At 41.6% G+C, this 16,192-nt stretch overlaps 1 protein-coding gene across 2 annotated transcripts in view; it reads left to right on the top strand.

Moving 5' to 3' along the window:
- Positions 1 to 16,192, top strand: part of DOCK2 (dedicator of cytokinesis 2) — a 386,088-nt gene that overhangs the window by 271,060 nt on the left and 98,836 nt on the right. For both annotated transcript variants that reach the window (XM_072990261.2, XM_020780495.3), the window contains exon 29: positions 4,916 to 5,010. In XM_072990261.2, coding sequence (XP_072846362.2) covers positions 4,916 to 5,010 — 95 coding nt within the window. The remainder of the gene's footprint in view (positions 1 to 4,915; positions 5,011 to 16,192) is intronic.

Here is a 16,192-nt window from a genome sequence, read left to right as displayed (position 1 = left end):
AAAATGCACTTTTAAATAATTAGATTTTCCGAAGTCAGCATGAGGAGGAAGAAGAATTGGAACTGATAGGAAGCACAAGTCTTTTACATAGAACACTCTATTACTAGCAAAGGGCACAAACCTCTTTGGTCACAGGAACCAATTAATTGCTAATAAGTCTTTAGAGAGAAAGGGTTTTGGAAAACCACTGGAAAAAAAAGACAAAACATGAGCAAGCTCATCTGTTCAGAAAAGGACTTCTGCCTGAGTAACAGGCTTAACACCGATGTTCTATGATGGTAGGACAAAGCCAGGCACCATACCTTTTGATAATGCCTGATTGATGGGCAGTGTATAAAAAGCTCCCCTTCAGGCAGTGGCAGAGAGATTCACATGAAGAAATTAAACATAAACACATTAACAAGCAGGGTGTTTAAGAATGCAGGTTGGCCTTTGTCGGCCAGATCTGACACATTTGGCCAGTACAGAACATTATATTCTTATCAGTGTCAAGCAGACATTGTCAGTTTTGACAAATTACCTCTTAATACTCTGTAAAACATGTATTTCACATGAATCAAGGGGTGAATGAACAAACATTTGTAGCATGCCACCGTATAAAGACATAACCCATTTACATTTAGGCACACATATAAAGAAATTGTAGAGTAGGATAAATCACATAGAATCAGTTCTTTCTTATTTTATTTATGGATTAATATATTATTATTTTACATGTGGTTCTAAGCCGCTTTGGGTCCCTTGCTGGGAGAAATGTGGCATATAAATAAAACTAATAATAATAAGCAAAATACTTGGAAACAATCCAGTAGCACAACAGTATCAAAACACCAAATGCAATATTCAAGCAGATATAGAAACTAACCTCAAACAACCCAGCAGTGTAATATTACATGCGTGGTTGATTCTACTGCGCTGCCACTGCAAAGACAAACCCTCAGTAAAAAGACAAACCCTCAGTGATGACTCTGAACTGCTGTTTAAGATGTAGGCTGCTTGACCATGACTCACTCCTGAGGAAAAACGCGATGCCGTTCACAGAATCTCTGCCTGTGGGGGAGCAGGACACTTCGCCTCTGGTTGCTTCGTCAAGCGGCGCGCCCCCGGCTCCATGCTACCACCACCAGCAAAAGATTTGCCCCATGTCTGAATGGACCCCCAGATGTGGGGCTTCTAGCTGGGTCCCCTGAACCCTTTGTTAATGTCCAGGGTCCATTCCTTGTGCTAGTGAAACTTTGCTTACCGGATGGGCACTGGGTATTTGTTTATGCCATGGTTGATTCCGGGGCTGTCCTCTGTTTCATTGACACGGCCTTCGTGAAACAACGCCGGATCCCTGTACAGGACAAAGAGACCCTGACCCTAGGTGAGTCCATTGACGGGCATCTCCTCCGCTCCAGCTTAATGACCCAGGAGACTTATCCAGTTATTCTCCAGATCCAACACTATCAGGAGCAACTACAATTCAACGTTGCATGTATGCTTCGTTTCCCCCCTCCTTCTGGGACTTTCCTGGCTCTGGACACATAACCCCCTAGTGGACTGGGCACAAGGGGAGTTGCGCTTCAAGGATCTGTGTCCGCATCTGATTCCACTGGCCACCTTGGCTGCAGCAGGTTCAACAGCCGCCTAGAGTGGTTGAGATGACCAGATAGGCGGGGTATAAATAAATAAATAAATAAATAAATAAATAAATAAATAAATAAATAAATAAATAAATAAATAAATAAATAAATAAATAAATAAGTCAGTCCCATGATACTCTTGGTATATAGGGACTTTGCTGACATCTTTGAGGAAAAGGGAGCTGACCATCTACCCCCGCATCGATCCTATGATTGTGCCATCAATTTGGTGCCTGGGGCACCGCTCTCTGTGGTGCGGATCTACCCTATGGCCAAACCAGAACAAAGAGCTGTTTCTTTGGACTCCAGGGCAGACCTGCCTTCACCACCCTGAAAACCCACTTTATAATCAAGCCAATCCTGTTATCCAGACCCTTGACTATCATTTACCCTGGAGACGGATGCCTCCAGTGTGGCCCTGGGTGCAGTGCTGTCCCAGCGGGAGGACCCCTCACAGCCACTGCAGCCCTGCACTTTTTACTCCTGGCAGTTAACACCTTCAAAACGCAACTACACCATCTGGGAGCGGGAACTCCTGGCCTTCAAAACCGCTTTTGAGGTCTGGAGGCATTACCTTGAAGGGGCCCATCACCCCATCCAAGTTTTGACTGACCACCAGAATCTGGGACACCTGCAGACAGCCCAACGCCTCAATTAGTGCCAGATCAGCCCAACATCTTCTTCTCCCGGTCTGACGTCCGCATTACCTATATCCTGCACACCCAGAATCTGAAAGCTGATGCCCTTTCCCGCAAACCGGAATATGTTGTATCACCCTCTGAAGAGACTCTGGCCGCACCTATCTTACCACCCTCAGTCTTTGCAGCCACTACAACCCGCTTGTCCCTGGCTGAGGAAATTCGGGCCAGCCAAGCCCAAGATCTCTGGCCCAAGCAATGCTTTCAGGAACTCCAAGAGGGCCCTGCTGGAGACTTTGCTAATCACTAGGGTCTCCTATTGCACTGAGGGCGCCTGTATGTCCCTCCAGGGCCCCTCCAAGCCAACGTGTTCTATTTGACCCATGATTCCCTTTCCTGCAGGGCACTTTGGTCAGTACAAGGATCTGCATCTATTCACATGGGAGTTCTGGTGGCCCCAGCTTCGCGCTAATGTTGCTGATTACGTTGATTCCTGTGAGATGTAGGAATGTTTCCTTCACCCTCCCCTTAAAGCGACCCGATCCATTACAGGCAGGCTTATCTGTTTCCCTTACTATTCATCTCAGTATCATTTCCCTCTCATCTTGATTCACCTTAAGCTCCCTCCACAGACTAGCTCGGGACAAAGCCAAATGCTCCCAGATTTATTAAAGATATATACATTCAAAGATATATGGAATCTAATTAAATTCATCTCTGCAGTACCTGCTGGGTTCTGACTGGGTAAAATCAAAGATGCTGTATTGGTGTCTGCTCTTTTTAGGCACTCTAAGCAGACATGGCTATGTGCTAAAACTGAATACACGAAAAGCATTCTCTTCTGAGTCTCAATCTAAAAAATTTTGGTGGGAGATGGGAGGTAATGTGCATGGACTCTTTTGAATTCATGTCAGCTTGTTAAATTTTGACTGGTTGTTTTATCAGCTTTGTAGGTAAATTAAGAAAAACATGTTTACGTATGATACTATCTCTCGTAAACTGATCACTATTCACACTTATAAACCAATGTAGTTTCATGTGAAAATCATTTTTCTTCCAGAATACTAGCACTCATTTCTCTTAGTTTTGTTTTACTGCCCCACTGCCCCTACTACTCACTTTCAATATGAAGCGGATCCATATGCCTGCTTGCGTGTAGATCTAGATCTGTGGGGTGGAGGATGGAGATCCATGTAAGAAGTAAAGAGGTGTGCAGAGCTTCTTTGAGCTTGTTCAGAGGGAACAAATTGTGGGAGCCTTTTGTGTCAAGACTAGATATGGGCACAAATTAAAACATGAATCACCAAATTTGTTTTAAAAACCATGAATTAATCTATTCATATTTGTATGAATCAATGCCCCTGATGAATATGAATCAATGAATTTTTAGTGATTTTCAATTTTATGGGATATAGAATAGTGCCCCCAGGCACCTAGAGACACCAAAGTTACAGGAAAAATTCCTCTGACTCTCCCCTACAATCCCTCCAAGTTTGGTGAAGAATGGGTTTCAGATGTCCAAGGTATACACCCACAAATAGCCCTCCCCGGGAAAGTTCTTCCCAAGGACCTAGAGACACCAAAATACAGAGAAGCTTCTACTGACTCTCCTCTACAATCCCCCCAAAGTATGGTGAAAAGTGGGTTTCCCCAAGCCAGCTGGTAAAGGACACTTTCCTGGGGGGGGGGCTTTGTGGGTGTATAACTTGGATATCTGAAATCCAGTCTTCACCAAACTTGGCAAAATTGTGTAGCAGAGTCAGTAGAAGCTTCTGTGTGATTTTGATATTTCTAGGTGCTTGGGGGGAATTTTCCTGGGGGGACCCTCCTTGTGGATGTATAACTTGGACTTCCAAAATCCAATCTTAACCGGACCTAGAGGGATTGTAGAGGACAGTCAGAGGAAACTTCTCTGTGAACTTGGTGTCTTTAGGTACTTGAGGGGTGTGTTTTATATGGGTTTAAAGTAAAAAACAAATTGATGAATTGATTCATCAGAAAAAAATCATACATTTGTAATTTGTCAATCTTGATGACTCACAAATCAAAACTAATCATGATTTTTCTGATTCATGCCCCTTTCTAGTCAAGATATTCCTGATCACATGATCTCTATAAGCATGTTCAGTGAACTATACTTACAGATTTCTCTTTAGACCTTTGTGCTGAATGGAAGAAAGGTCTGGTGCACTTCCAGGATCACGTCTTCATTGCAAATGAAGCTGTACACATGAGCAAGCCAAATGGCTGCATGTATCTAAAATTTTGGGAAGCACAGAGGCGACCATTTTAGTCTATTGTGACAAAACCCACAGAGAATCTTGTGGCACCTTGAAGATCAATAAATTTTATTTGGCATAGGATCTCATGGATTACAGCCCACTTCTTCAGGTGCCTGGATGGGGATGAATGCACCTGCTGAAGTTGGCAGGAGTCAGTGAAATATTATGCCAAGTAAAGCTTCTTCGTTTTTAAGGTACCACAGGATGTTTTCATTATTTTTATCTTAAAATAGAATATGTGGCAGTTCCATCCTATGGAAGCAGGATGCTATCTTCTACCTCTGGGGCTTATATTCTTATTTCACTTTAATATGTATACAAATTCACAATAATATTTTTAATATTTAATATTTTTAATATTTTCTGCTAGGACTTTTTGATGGAAACCTTCATAATGTTTAAAGATCTTATTGGAAAAAATGTCTACCCCTTGGACTGGATGGCCATGAGCATGGTGCAGAACAGGTAATTAAAACAAAACCCCAGGAGCACAGTCTGTGTTTTTCCAGAACAAGCCAACAATGCCTGGCAGCCCAGCATGGTTTAGTCAACTTAGGGCTAAACATATGTGAGTCAGGTCTTGAAATGGTAGCACAATTCAATTACATGGTGGGCTGCATTCCATGTAATTGCTCACAGGTTGTACAGAACTGTCATTGACGACACAGACTTATCAATATTTTGTAAACCATCACCCATCTTCCAAGCTGAAACTACATAACTTTTCTACAGTGATAGTGCATGATCAGATAAAGAATATTACACTGCCAAAACGAAGCATTCCTTACCATGCTTTACATCTTCATATCTGTATGTCATTCCTCCCCCCCACCGCCTATTAATGTACAATGGCTAGTTTACACAGCTATTGCAGTGTATATTGATCTAAATTTCAAATATTTAATATGTCCCTGAAATAATTGTTTCTCTCAGGACAAGGTCCTGAGGGCTGTTGCATAAGAGTAAAACTGCTGCTGATCTTGTCCAGCCCCTCTGTCCTTATCTATTTACAACTGAATAGAGCTGGTACATGTTGTACTTAAATGAAGCCCATTTTGTACAACATCTCTTGGTCCCTCCATCTCTGGCATCTCAGTTTGCAAATAATCATTTCCAGTGTGGGTCTCCTGCAAAGCAATAACTGGCTAAAAATTATGATTTGACAATGAAATAACAGGAGAATAGGAGTCAATCTGTAGAAAATTTATTTTGACGTTGTAACTGTGTTAATCCGTGCAAGCATTTCCGTAAGAAACACAAAACAAAACAGGAGTGAATAAAGATGTTGTAGCACCTTAAAAACTAACTGATATATTTTAATGTAAGCTTTCGTGAAACATGTCCACTTTGTCAGACATAAGAGTCGGATTACAGAGACTTCATTGCTAAAAGATTCATACAAGACCCTAAGATAAAAGGATAGGGGTGTTTGGTGGCATTTAACACCCGGTAATGATTTAAGACCCCTGTTTGGTATCCAGATCTTTTGAAGCTTGGTTCTGTAAGCAGCAGCAATGATTAAAGGAAACAGCAACAGAAACAACATGTATAATGTAGAGAATGACAGACTTATCTGTATTTTATATTCCTGCTTATAACCACTTGCCACTATTGTTCGATAAAGCCCTGCTTTGGCATCGTACAGCATCTTCCTAAACAGTGGTTCCAAACCATTGTAGAGCTAAGAGCCTAGACAAAAGAAGGGATTTAATCTGATGGATTCTTATTTTAGTTCTCTAAATCATCTCCAGTACATGGAAGGAAAACGCTGCTGCAGTCCGCATGCAAAAGAAATGTCTACAGAAATGCCTACACAGTACAAAATGTTTGAAATATATTTAAAACAACACTGATGTGATTAGTACCTGTCTTTATGGCTCCATTCTCAGTCCCCACAGAAATTTGAAATAAAACAAGCCACTGTCCAATTAGACGACTAGCCAATATCCGCTGGATGCAAGTAGATGTCAATGTGCTTCTGATGTACCGTTATACTTTACTGCTTTGAGTTTGTTTTGGTGTTGCTTTTGTTTACTGTTTTCAGTGTGATGTTTGTTGATCTTCTCCATATTTATACTCACTGTTGTTAGCTTTACATACTGCCTTTCAATGATGTAAGCTGGCTTGGGTCCTTTCTAAGGCAGGGTAAAATATTTTAAATAAATAAAAATGAATAAATAATATAGCTACATAGGTAGCTCAACACACTACTGGATGTACAGAAGCAGTTAAAATAGCAGACAAGAGACTAATTTACCAGTTTGGTTGTGGGCAATATTGCTACAGTGGAAACCAACACCCAGTGGCCACCTCCATCAGATTCCTTCTTCGTCATCTCCTCCTCACTGGGAAACCAGGGGGAAGCAGTTTGGACCCTGCGCCCTGGGATTATGCAAATACAAGCCCTCCCATTTTAGCTTGTTGGTATGGCTGGCTTCTGCCCCAGCCTTGCCATTTCGCCTACTCTAACCCAATACATGCATGTCTTTAAAGGGGGTAGGAGCTGAACCCCTAACATCCCTTCAGCCTCAGGTGCATAAACCTTCCCTGTGGCACTAACTCTTCCCTTAGTGGTCTGGGGCTGAAATGCTTTCCAAATGTTCTCAGTGTCAACTGTAGAATTTTTTCTCTCTTACTTTTCCTACTTCTTTGCAGGAACTACTGCTTTCAGTTCTAATGTCCCCAAATAGTTGGAAGCCAGGCTATTTATGGGATTGATTACAAGTACTATATGGCTGCCCTGGACTACTTTAAGGGATCCAGGGGCTGCATTGCCATCTTCCTAATCTATCAGGGTGAATCCCCCCATTGCTGCACTTCCTAAATTCAGTAGTGATGTCACAAAAATCTATTGAAACACAGTACTTCTGCTTTAAAGTACAGCTTTTTGGGGGGTGGGGGATGTACACCTGGTTACAAATTCAGCCTGTGCTTCCAGGAATACAAACTGTTTTCAAGACAAGGTATATAACCCCTGTGCTCCTTTTTCATAGTGGAAGTGCATTGCTTAAAGGTTTTTGGGGTTTCTGTTATAATGCCATGGAGCTGTTTTACTATTTCTACAAACAGCAACCACCCTATGGGGACAAGAGATAGGATCAGGCAGACATACAGAGGCTACATGTTGTCCACCCCTGCCTCAGGGAAAAATAATTCTAATAGTACGGTCATTAGGGAAAGTTAATTGGGATTTGAGCTGTCCTTGTTTCATTGGGGGCTGGGATTTTTACTTCCCTGAGGACATTTTGATTTTCTAACATCTGGCAGCAAACTTACCTAAAGGATCTCCATTTTGGTGTGACCACAAGTTGGCTTAGTTGTGAGCTCTTGTGGGCATGAAGGCATTTTTCTAGGTTGAATTTGCAGCACATCTCCCTAGACTGTCTGGTATTGTAACAATACACTGCTCTTTGAGTAAATCATGGATGCATTGGGCACCAGACATGAACAACAGAACTCAAGAGGATCTATCCATTGCTTGCAGTGCTATACAGTTCACCTCACCCTAGGATTATTTGCATCTTGGAGCTTGAATCGTTTTGTCTGAAGAATGCAAGATGCTTCTGCTGCTGCACAACACCACTAAGATATAAAGCTGAATGGAGAGCCCAGTATTTCCCCAAAAGACACAAACTGGACAATGTTTTCCCAGACAGATGCCAGGAAATACAGATGGTTCCAGGTAATAGGAACATTTGGAGCATATGGCAATGTTCAAAGTGAAGCCCATTCTCTCTCAACTGAGAAAGAACAAGAGGACGAAATCAAAGATAGGGAGAACTTATACAGGAAAATAACGAACATTCTATATTGAGACCCAACTGCAATACAATAAAATTTGAAGGCAAATATAGCTCAGTTAAATAGTTACTTAGCTGCAAAGCCAGAGGTTGGGAATTTGATTCACCATAGTGCCTCCTAGGAGAAGAGCCAACCTGTGCAACTCTAGGGAAGTTGCAGAGTACTTGAGCTCCCCCCCAAAAAGTGAATGGGAAACTACTTCTGAGTATATCAGGCAAAATCCAAAGGAACAAAACAAAAAAGACAAAAAACATGTGGCAACTTAAAGACTATTATATTTTAATGTAAGCTTTCATGGATAAGTCCATTTCATCAGACAGACGGAATGAAAATGAAATACTGGATTAAACATGAATTACACAAGTAAAACATACTAAATATTCATTGGCTATGAGCACTCCATACCTTTAAAAAAAAAAACAAGCCTGGGGAAGGGTCATGATAAGCTGGAATTGATTTGACGGCATGCAGAAATGGTGTGTTTAACAGTCCAGTGGGAAAAAAACCCTCTAGGGCAGTGGTGTCGAACTGTGGCCCTCCAGATGTTTTTGGCCTTCAACTCCCAGAAATCCTGGCCAGCAGAGGTGGTGGTGAAGGCTTCTGGGAGTTGAAGTCCAAGAACATCTGGAGGGGCACAGTTCGACACCACTGCTCTAGGGAGTCGAAAAAAGGAAGAGGGCCTGTTGAGTCATAAAAGGAAAACACAATCCAAGCTACAAAATCTACAGTACCTGGACAACACCTTTTGTAGTATCGCTTATAAATGCACAGGCTAGTCAAGCATAGAACTGTGGGATGTGGGGACAGGCAGGATGTGGGGAAGTTGGAATACTAGGCCATCCATTTCAAGAGAACTGCAGACAGGGTCCCAGGTTGGAAAATATAGTTTGATGAGTCAGAAATATGACATTACCTCTGACAGAGTGCCATTCAGAAGGAGACAAAATGTAGAAAAGTTCTCTTTTCTACAAAGAGAAAACCAAGAGCAAAGTGCATCTCCTTGGCTATGGGCAAAAAAAGAGGCTTTAGCACAGCTGCCAAGAAACCATAGTCCTTGTTTAGTAAAGCTGCAGATTAATTTTTAGTAGTAGGATTAGGCAAAAGAGTTGATGAAGGCTGGATGGAGAGATTATCATCCTGTTGCTGACTCTGTTATACAATCTGATAGTGTGGCTTTTTTCTCCACTAAAACGGTGCAGCTCAAAATGCAATCTCCAGCCTAGAGAATGTTTCTTTTTCCCATAAAAAGTGCCTGCCTCTTCCTATCCCTCTAAGCACATACGTATGTTGTGGCAACACTGGGTATGGTGCATCACACCTTGCCTCTGCCAGGAGAGGCTGCTCTGAAACAAGCAGGAAAAATAACACCTGCCATCCTAATGGTGAGGAATCCATCGTGCTGTGGCTATGTTTTTATCCACAAATCAATTTCCAATGAATTTTGTTTGGCAAATTTCACAGGCAGCAACATTTCCCCTCTTGTTCCCACATTAAAAGAAAAGGGAGTGAAAAGGTTTGGCTCTAGCAAATGGACTTTTTTGTTGAAATTTCTCCTGCACTTGGATAGTTTTTCACAATTGATCGTGTTTCTCTGTGCAAGCTATTAATGTAAACGATGTCTGTTTAATATTTTCTCAAGTCCTTATACAGTAAGTCCTTAGCATCTCAGGCTTCTAACATCTCAATTGCTCTGCCCAGCTACAGCATGTCAGCAGCTGCATTATTCATGGGCACAATATTTTTAATTCTACAGGACAAGGACAACACATCGATCCCAACTTGAATCATTCTCCCTTGGGGGTCTCCTTACATTTGCGTTGCACGATTCCTGACATTAGCAACTCGCATGTAAGATTACCCTTTCTATCTGGATTGCCACCCTACTGACTCATAACACTGGGTTGCAATTTGATGTGGGTACTCATAAAGTCTCTTACAGCTAATAATTTCATTCCCAAGACATGGCCAACCCTTCTTTTGCCTGGTGATAACATAAATAGAAAATTAGATATTACAGAATTTGTAATCTGGTTGTTGATCTGGTTGTACATTATAGTAGTTTTCTGTTTGTCACTTGTTTGCAGTTCTTTGCCCTGTCCTGTGCATGGCCAGGGAAGATGTAATACTGAATTATTTGCACTAAAACCACTGTTATTTTAATAACAACAGCTTCCAGAGGATGATTTTAGCTGCCCTTATATATTTAAAAATGTAAGATGGAAGCCCAGCATTAACTTCACAAGTAAAACTCTCACATGAAATAGCATTTTGGTTTTATTAGGGAAGGAGGAGGATTAAAGCTAAGCAATTGTTAGATTTTATATTTGAAGAACAAGGAAAAGGCATTATTGTTTCCCTGCCCTAGCACTCCTTAATGCAATGTAAAAGTTCCTGCCTTCTCATGTGTTGAGGTTAACTTTTTTGTGAGTGCTTGAATAGCCTTCCTGGTATCTCATTCATCACACCTCTAGCCTGCTGCTAACTACAGTTTCTGGGACCTCCACATCCTCCTCAGGCTTTTTGTGCTCCATGTTTTGTTTCAACAGCCAGCCTGAAGAAGAGCAGCTGAGAACTTGGAAGTTTGTTCACAAACTTGGGGTGTTTTCTTTTGTCTCCCTGACCTGTAGTTTTTGCATTTTTATCGACCGACCAACAATCATATGATTTGGGCAGGGGGCATGGGGGCTACACTATTTTTTTGAAGCTGAATAATCCATCATGCACAGATGCCATAAGATAGCAGCGGTTTTGCAGGACTTAAAAGTCTGACAAGAACGTTTATAATGGAGAGTTTTCCTTGTTGCCTTAATTGTCAGGATCTATTTATAAAGAGTATGCCAAACTTTAATGCTTTATACCAGGCTGTTTGCGAAAGCATAATAGCATCACCATATGTCCCTTATGATTTTCCCCCTTTTATTTTTATGCTGCATGGTAAGATGTTGGACAGTAGTAAGCAGTTTATGTTACAAGTTTACTGCAGCGCACACGAATCTAAAAACAAAATGCATAAGACTGAATTGGGAGCAGAGAGCAATTAAAATTTAACAACTCGTAGTTCTGTTATGCAATAGCAGCATTATATCTGAAGTTGACAGAGGGCACTAGAAATCCCCATGGAATATGTTGGAAGAGAAGAGGCTTTATCTGGACACACATTCTGAAGTGACCCCAAACCATGTTTTGCATTCACAAGTGTGAGGGGACCCTTGCCACTGTTGGATGTATTTTTCTGACATCATTCTTGGCTTGCCTTCTTCAACCTTATAGTCTATTAGAGCAATCTGCTAAGCAAAAGAACATATTGTGGATTAATTCCTGTTTGGTGTTCCTCTTTCCACCTGTGTTTTTATGTTTATTCCCTTGCATTACTTATCCAGCATTTTGTTGCCAAAGAGTATGCTTTAGGACACTCACTGAGTTGTTTTGGAGAGCCCCCCCACACACACACACACCAGTTCCCTCTTAAAGGTTTGTCATAATTCTGCAAACACTGGGTTGCCTCAAATGTCATTGCCCTGCAAAACAGCTCCTCCAACAAGGGTGAGGCAGTGCCCCAATCCTAACATTCATTCATTCATTCATTCATTCATTCATTCATTCATTCATTCATTCATTCATTCATTTATTTATTTATTTATTTATTTATAATAGTAACCATCTAGCTACTGTGGACTGTGTACAGCAAAAATATAAATCATAAATTATATAATTGCTACAGACACTAAACCAGGGGTCTTCAGACTTTTGACCATGTGGCCCACACTGGATCTTTCCAACATTTTGAGAGCTGAAGGAATAGGAACGTGTGTGCGAGCACATGTGGCCACATGAACACACACACACATACCTGCACGCCCCCACCTCCTCGCCTGCTCCCCCCATGTGCGCATGGACTGAAGGGAACGGGCCAGATAAAACAGCAACACGGGCTGGGTGGGGCCCATGGGCTGTAGTTTGGAGACCCCTGTACTAAACAGTAGCACAAATAACAAGCAGCAAGATCAGCGGCAATGGCTGATCTTGCATACCTCCCTGTAGGTGATTCTTCAGGGGCTAGATATGCAACATGCCGGTAAGTGCTTGAAGACTGGAAATGGTATAGTGTAAATTAAGCAAACACAGAACACAAATGAGAATGAAGATGAAGTGAAATAAACTGCTTCCCCACTGTGAACAAAAAGACAACACAAGAGAAAATGGTCTTGCTCAGACTTCTGTCTGTCATGCAGGTTTTCTGCTGTAAGGCAAATCTTAAGGAAGCGTTCAACAGTGTGATAATCCCACCTTGAGGTTTATTAGCAGTCGTATTTTTCTGATCATTTAATGAGCAGGCTAGATAGATAAAATCTAGTGACAGATTTTACTTTCTTGGGCTCCATGATCACTGCAGATGGTGACAGCAGCCACAAAATTAAAAGACGCCTGCTTCTTGGGAGGAAAGTGATGACAAACCTAGACAGCATCTTAAAAAGCAGAGACATCACCTTGCTGACAAAGGTCCGCATAGTCCAAGCTATGGTTTTTCCAGTAGCAAAGTATGGAAGTGAGAGCTGGACCATAAAGAAGGCTGACCGCCGAAGAATTGATGCTTTTGAATTGTGGTGCTGGAGGAGACTCTTGAGAGTCCCCTGGACTGCAAGGAGATCAAACCTATCCATTCTTAAGGAAATCAAACCTGAGTGCTCACTGGAAGGACAGATCCTGAAGCTGAGGCTCAAATACTTTGGCCATCTCATGAGAAGACTCCCTGAAAAAGACCCTGATGTTGGGAAAGTGTGAGGGCAAGAGGAGAAGGGGACAACAGAGGACGAGATGGTTGGACAATGTCATTGAAGCTACCAACATGAGTTTGATCAAACTCTAGGAGGTAGTGGAAAACAGGAGCACCTGGCATGTTCTGGTCCATGGGATCACCAAGAGTCGGACATGACTTAACGACTAAACAAAAAGATAGATTAGCTGGTAAGAGTGACCAGCTGCACAGCTGAATAAAAGGGCAAACAGATCAGTGGTAGAATGAACCTTTTAGGAGATATGCCAACCTGCTGTCCCTGAGTCTGTGACATGATCTGTGTATTTCCTGATCTCTGTGGGGTTTTTTTTTACTGTGAATGGCAAGGGGCACAGACAGCTATGATTAGAGGGACAGAGTGCCGTGCAGTGCCCTAATTGTGTAACCTGTGAACTGAAACCCCATGCATCAATAATCTTTCCAGTTTCTTTGTACACTCAGGCCTAATAGTGCTGTAGTTCAGTAAAACAGGGTAAAATAAGTGGAGTGAGAGAACAAAGAGAATGAAGAATCTTCCATAACACACACACACACACACACACACACACACACACAGAGAGAGAGAGAGAGAGAGAGAGAGAGAGAGAGAGAGAGAGAGAGAGAGAGAGAGACCATTATTTAAATAATTACACAAGTCGTTCCCTTCTCCCTACAACTTCACAAAATGATTTGTAGAGCAGCAGGAAATGAAAGTGTATATTATTTGTGATGATCTCTGCCTGAACCCTCCATGAGCATCTTAGTGGTTGGAGTGTCTGGGGGAGAGCTTGAACTTTGTTGGGATGTTGAGTGTTCAGCCAACACTCACCTTCTCCTCTTGCTCCATCAGCTTCCTCTAGTGTATTATCTTCTATTTCTCCTTTCCTCGATTCAAAATGCCAATCACATTTTTAACCATCTGCATGCAAAATGTAGGATCCATTGAAGAATCTATTGCGATATTGCTCTGCCTGGCTCCTTGCTGTCCCCCACAGTTGTCCTGCAATTACACAGAATCCCCTGTTTTGAGTTCATCTGAATATGTTCATTGGGCTGTTTTTGATGCCTTCACCATTTACCTCTGATTTGGTCTGTTTTTTTTTCACAGTGCATGTGCCTGTTAGGCATCTTGAATGCCATGATTTCATCAGTGCAAGTCATCTGTCTGATCAGGCAGATCACAATTCTTCCACAATGTCATTCTGATCATTATTCCTGAAGACAATTCTTATCTGGCAGCCAACATTCTCTTTCTTAGCCAGAGTAGTCCTTGAATGGCATAAACATACAGTTTGCTGCATACTTGACATCTTCATTGTTAGTACCTGCCAGAGATTCACTGGCATAGCTTTCAGAGTTTTTAAAGCCTCAAATTGCCTTCACACCACAGTGAGAAGGCAAAGGAGAACTGAATTGTTATGCTGTGCATTCAAGTCAGAATTGACTTATAGAGATCATAATATTCATTTGTTTTTGTTTGTATGTTTTACATCACCCATCTAGTGGAAAAGCCACTACTCTGTGTGGCTTACAATCAAGACATCAACCTAAACATGAACTAAAATTCAATGTGCAGTATAAATTAAAACATTAAACAAACAAAAACCTTGAAATAGGATTCCCAAGGTGAGATATTTAAGGAATGGCTTCATCTATTCCACACCCCCAATGAGTTTCCATGGCTGAGCAGGGATTCAAATCCTGGCCTCACGAGTCTTAGTCCATCACTCTATCCATTACATCACACTGGATATCAGCTAAGTAATATGTGATAAATTTTAAAGCATAGCTCAGTGGTAGAATAAATACACCACATATTTGTGGAAGTTCAGCACCCAATTCCAATAGTTCCAAGGTGCTCAAGCAGCTAGCATTGAAAAGATTATCTCAAGTCTGCTTGAGATCTTAGGGAACTATTTGCTGATTATTAGAAGATGTGAGAATTGATTAGATGATATCAAATACTTTTCTTTCTAGAACACAGTCATTGCAGACGTTATTTTCTGTGGATTTGTATGCATTTGCTTCCACATATTAAATGCTTACCATGTGTTTAGTGTGGCCTTTTTCATAATAAACTTGGCCATAGTTCTGTTTTATAGGGTCATTATTCTCTGTGCAGATGGATACACTATCAATGTATTGTTTCACATTCATCCACTACTGCCCTGAGATTTCTAACAGAAGATGCAGTAAAAGTCCTATCTATGGTTGCTCATGGGTAGCACACATCTAGTGAGGAGGTTCCATCTTAAAAAAAAGCAAAATCTGCTTCCTTGCTGCTGTTTTACAGTAGTTATGACAACTACTCACCATAAGGAAGAGTTATGTTCTCCCAAGAAATGGATGTTTGAGCTTTTGAAAAATCTGTGTGAAGCAATATACTCTGTGATCTGTGAAGTGTAAGCGCTGCAGGCTTTATAGATTAAACAAATGTTTACTGCTTGAGCTTGCCAGCAATGATGCTATCCTAGTTAATATGTGATAAGGCATGAACAAAAGCAATCCCAACACAGATTGCAGCAAGGATGAGCCTACTCAAAATGTATATAGCACTAGATTTTGTTTGTCCATAAATAATGGCTTTATTATGTTCAGTATGTCAATATGAAAGAGAAGAGTGCAAAAAATGGCCTGAAACTCAGCATCAAAAAAACTAAGATCATGGCCACTGGTCTCATCACCTCCTGGCAAACAGAAGGGGAAGAGATGGAGGCAGGGACAGATTTTACTTTCTTGGGCTCCATGATCACTGCAGATGGTGACAGCAGCCACCAAATTAAAAGACGCCTGCTTCTTGGGAGGAAAGCTATGACAAACCTCGACAGCATCTTAAAAAGCAGAGACATCACCTTGCCGACAAAGGTCAGCATAGTCAAAGCTATGGTTTTTCCAGTAGCGATGTATGGAAGTGAGAGCTGGAAGAATTAATGCTTTTGAATTGTGGTGCTGGAGAAGACTCTTGAGAGTCCCCTGAACTGCAAGAACAAACCTATCCATTCTTAAGGAAATCAATCCTGAGTGTTCACTGGAAGGACAGATCCTGAAGCGGAGGCTCCAGTACTTTGGCCA

Source organism: Pogona vitticeps, chromosome 2 (assembly GCF_051106095.1).
Source record: "Pogona vitticeps strain Pit_001003342236 chromosome 2, PviZW2.1, whole genome shotgun sequence".
NCBI lineage: Eukaryota > Metazoa > Chordata > Lepidosauria > Squamata > Agamidae > Pogona > Pogona vitticeps.
This window is presented reverse-complemented; position numbering and strand designations above follow the sequence as displayed.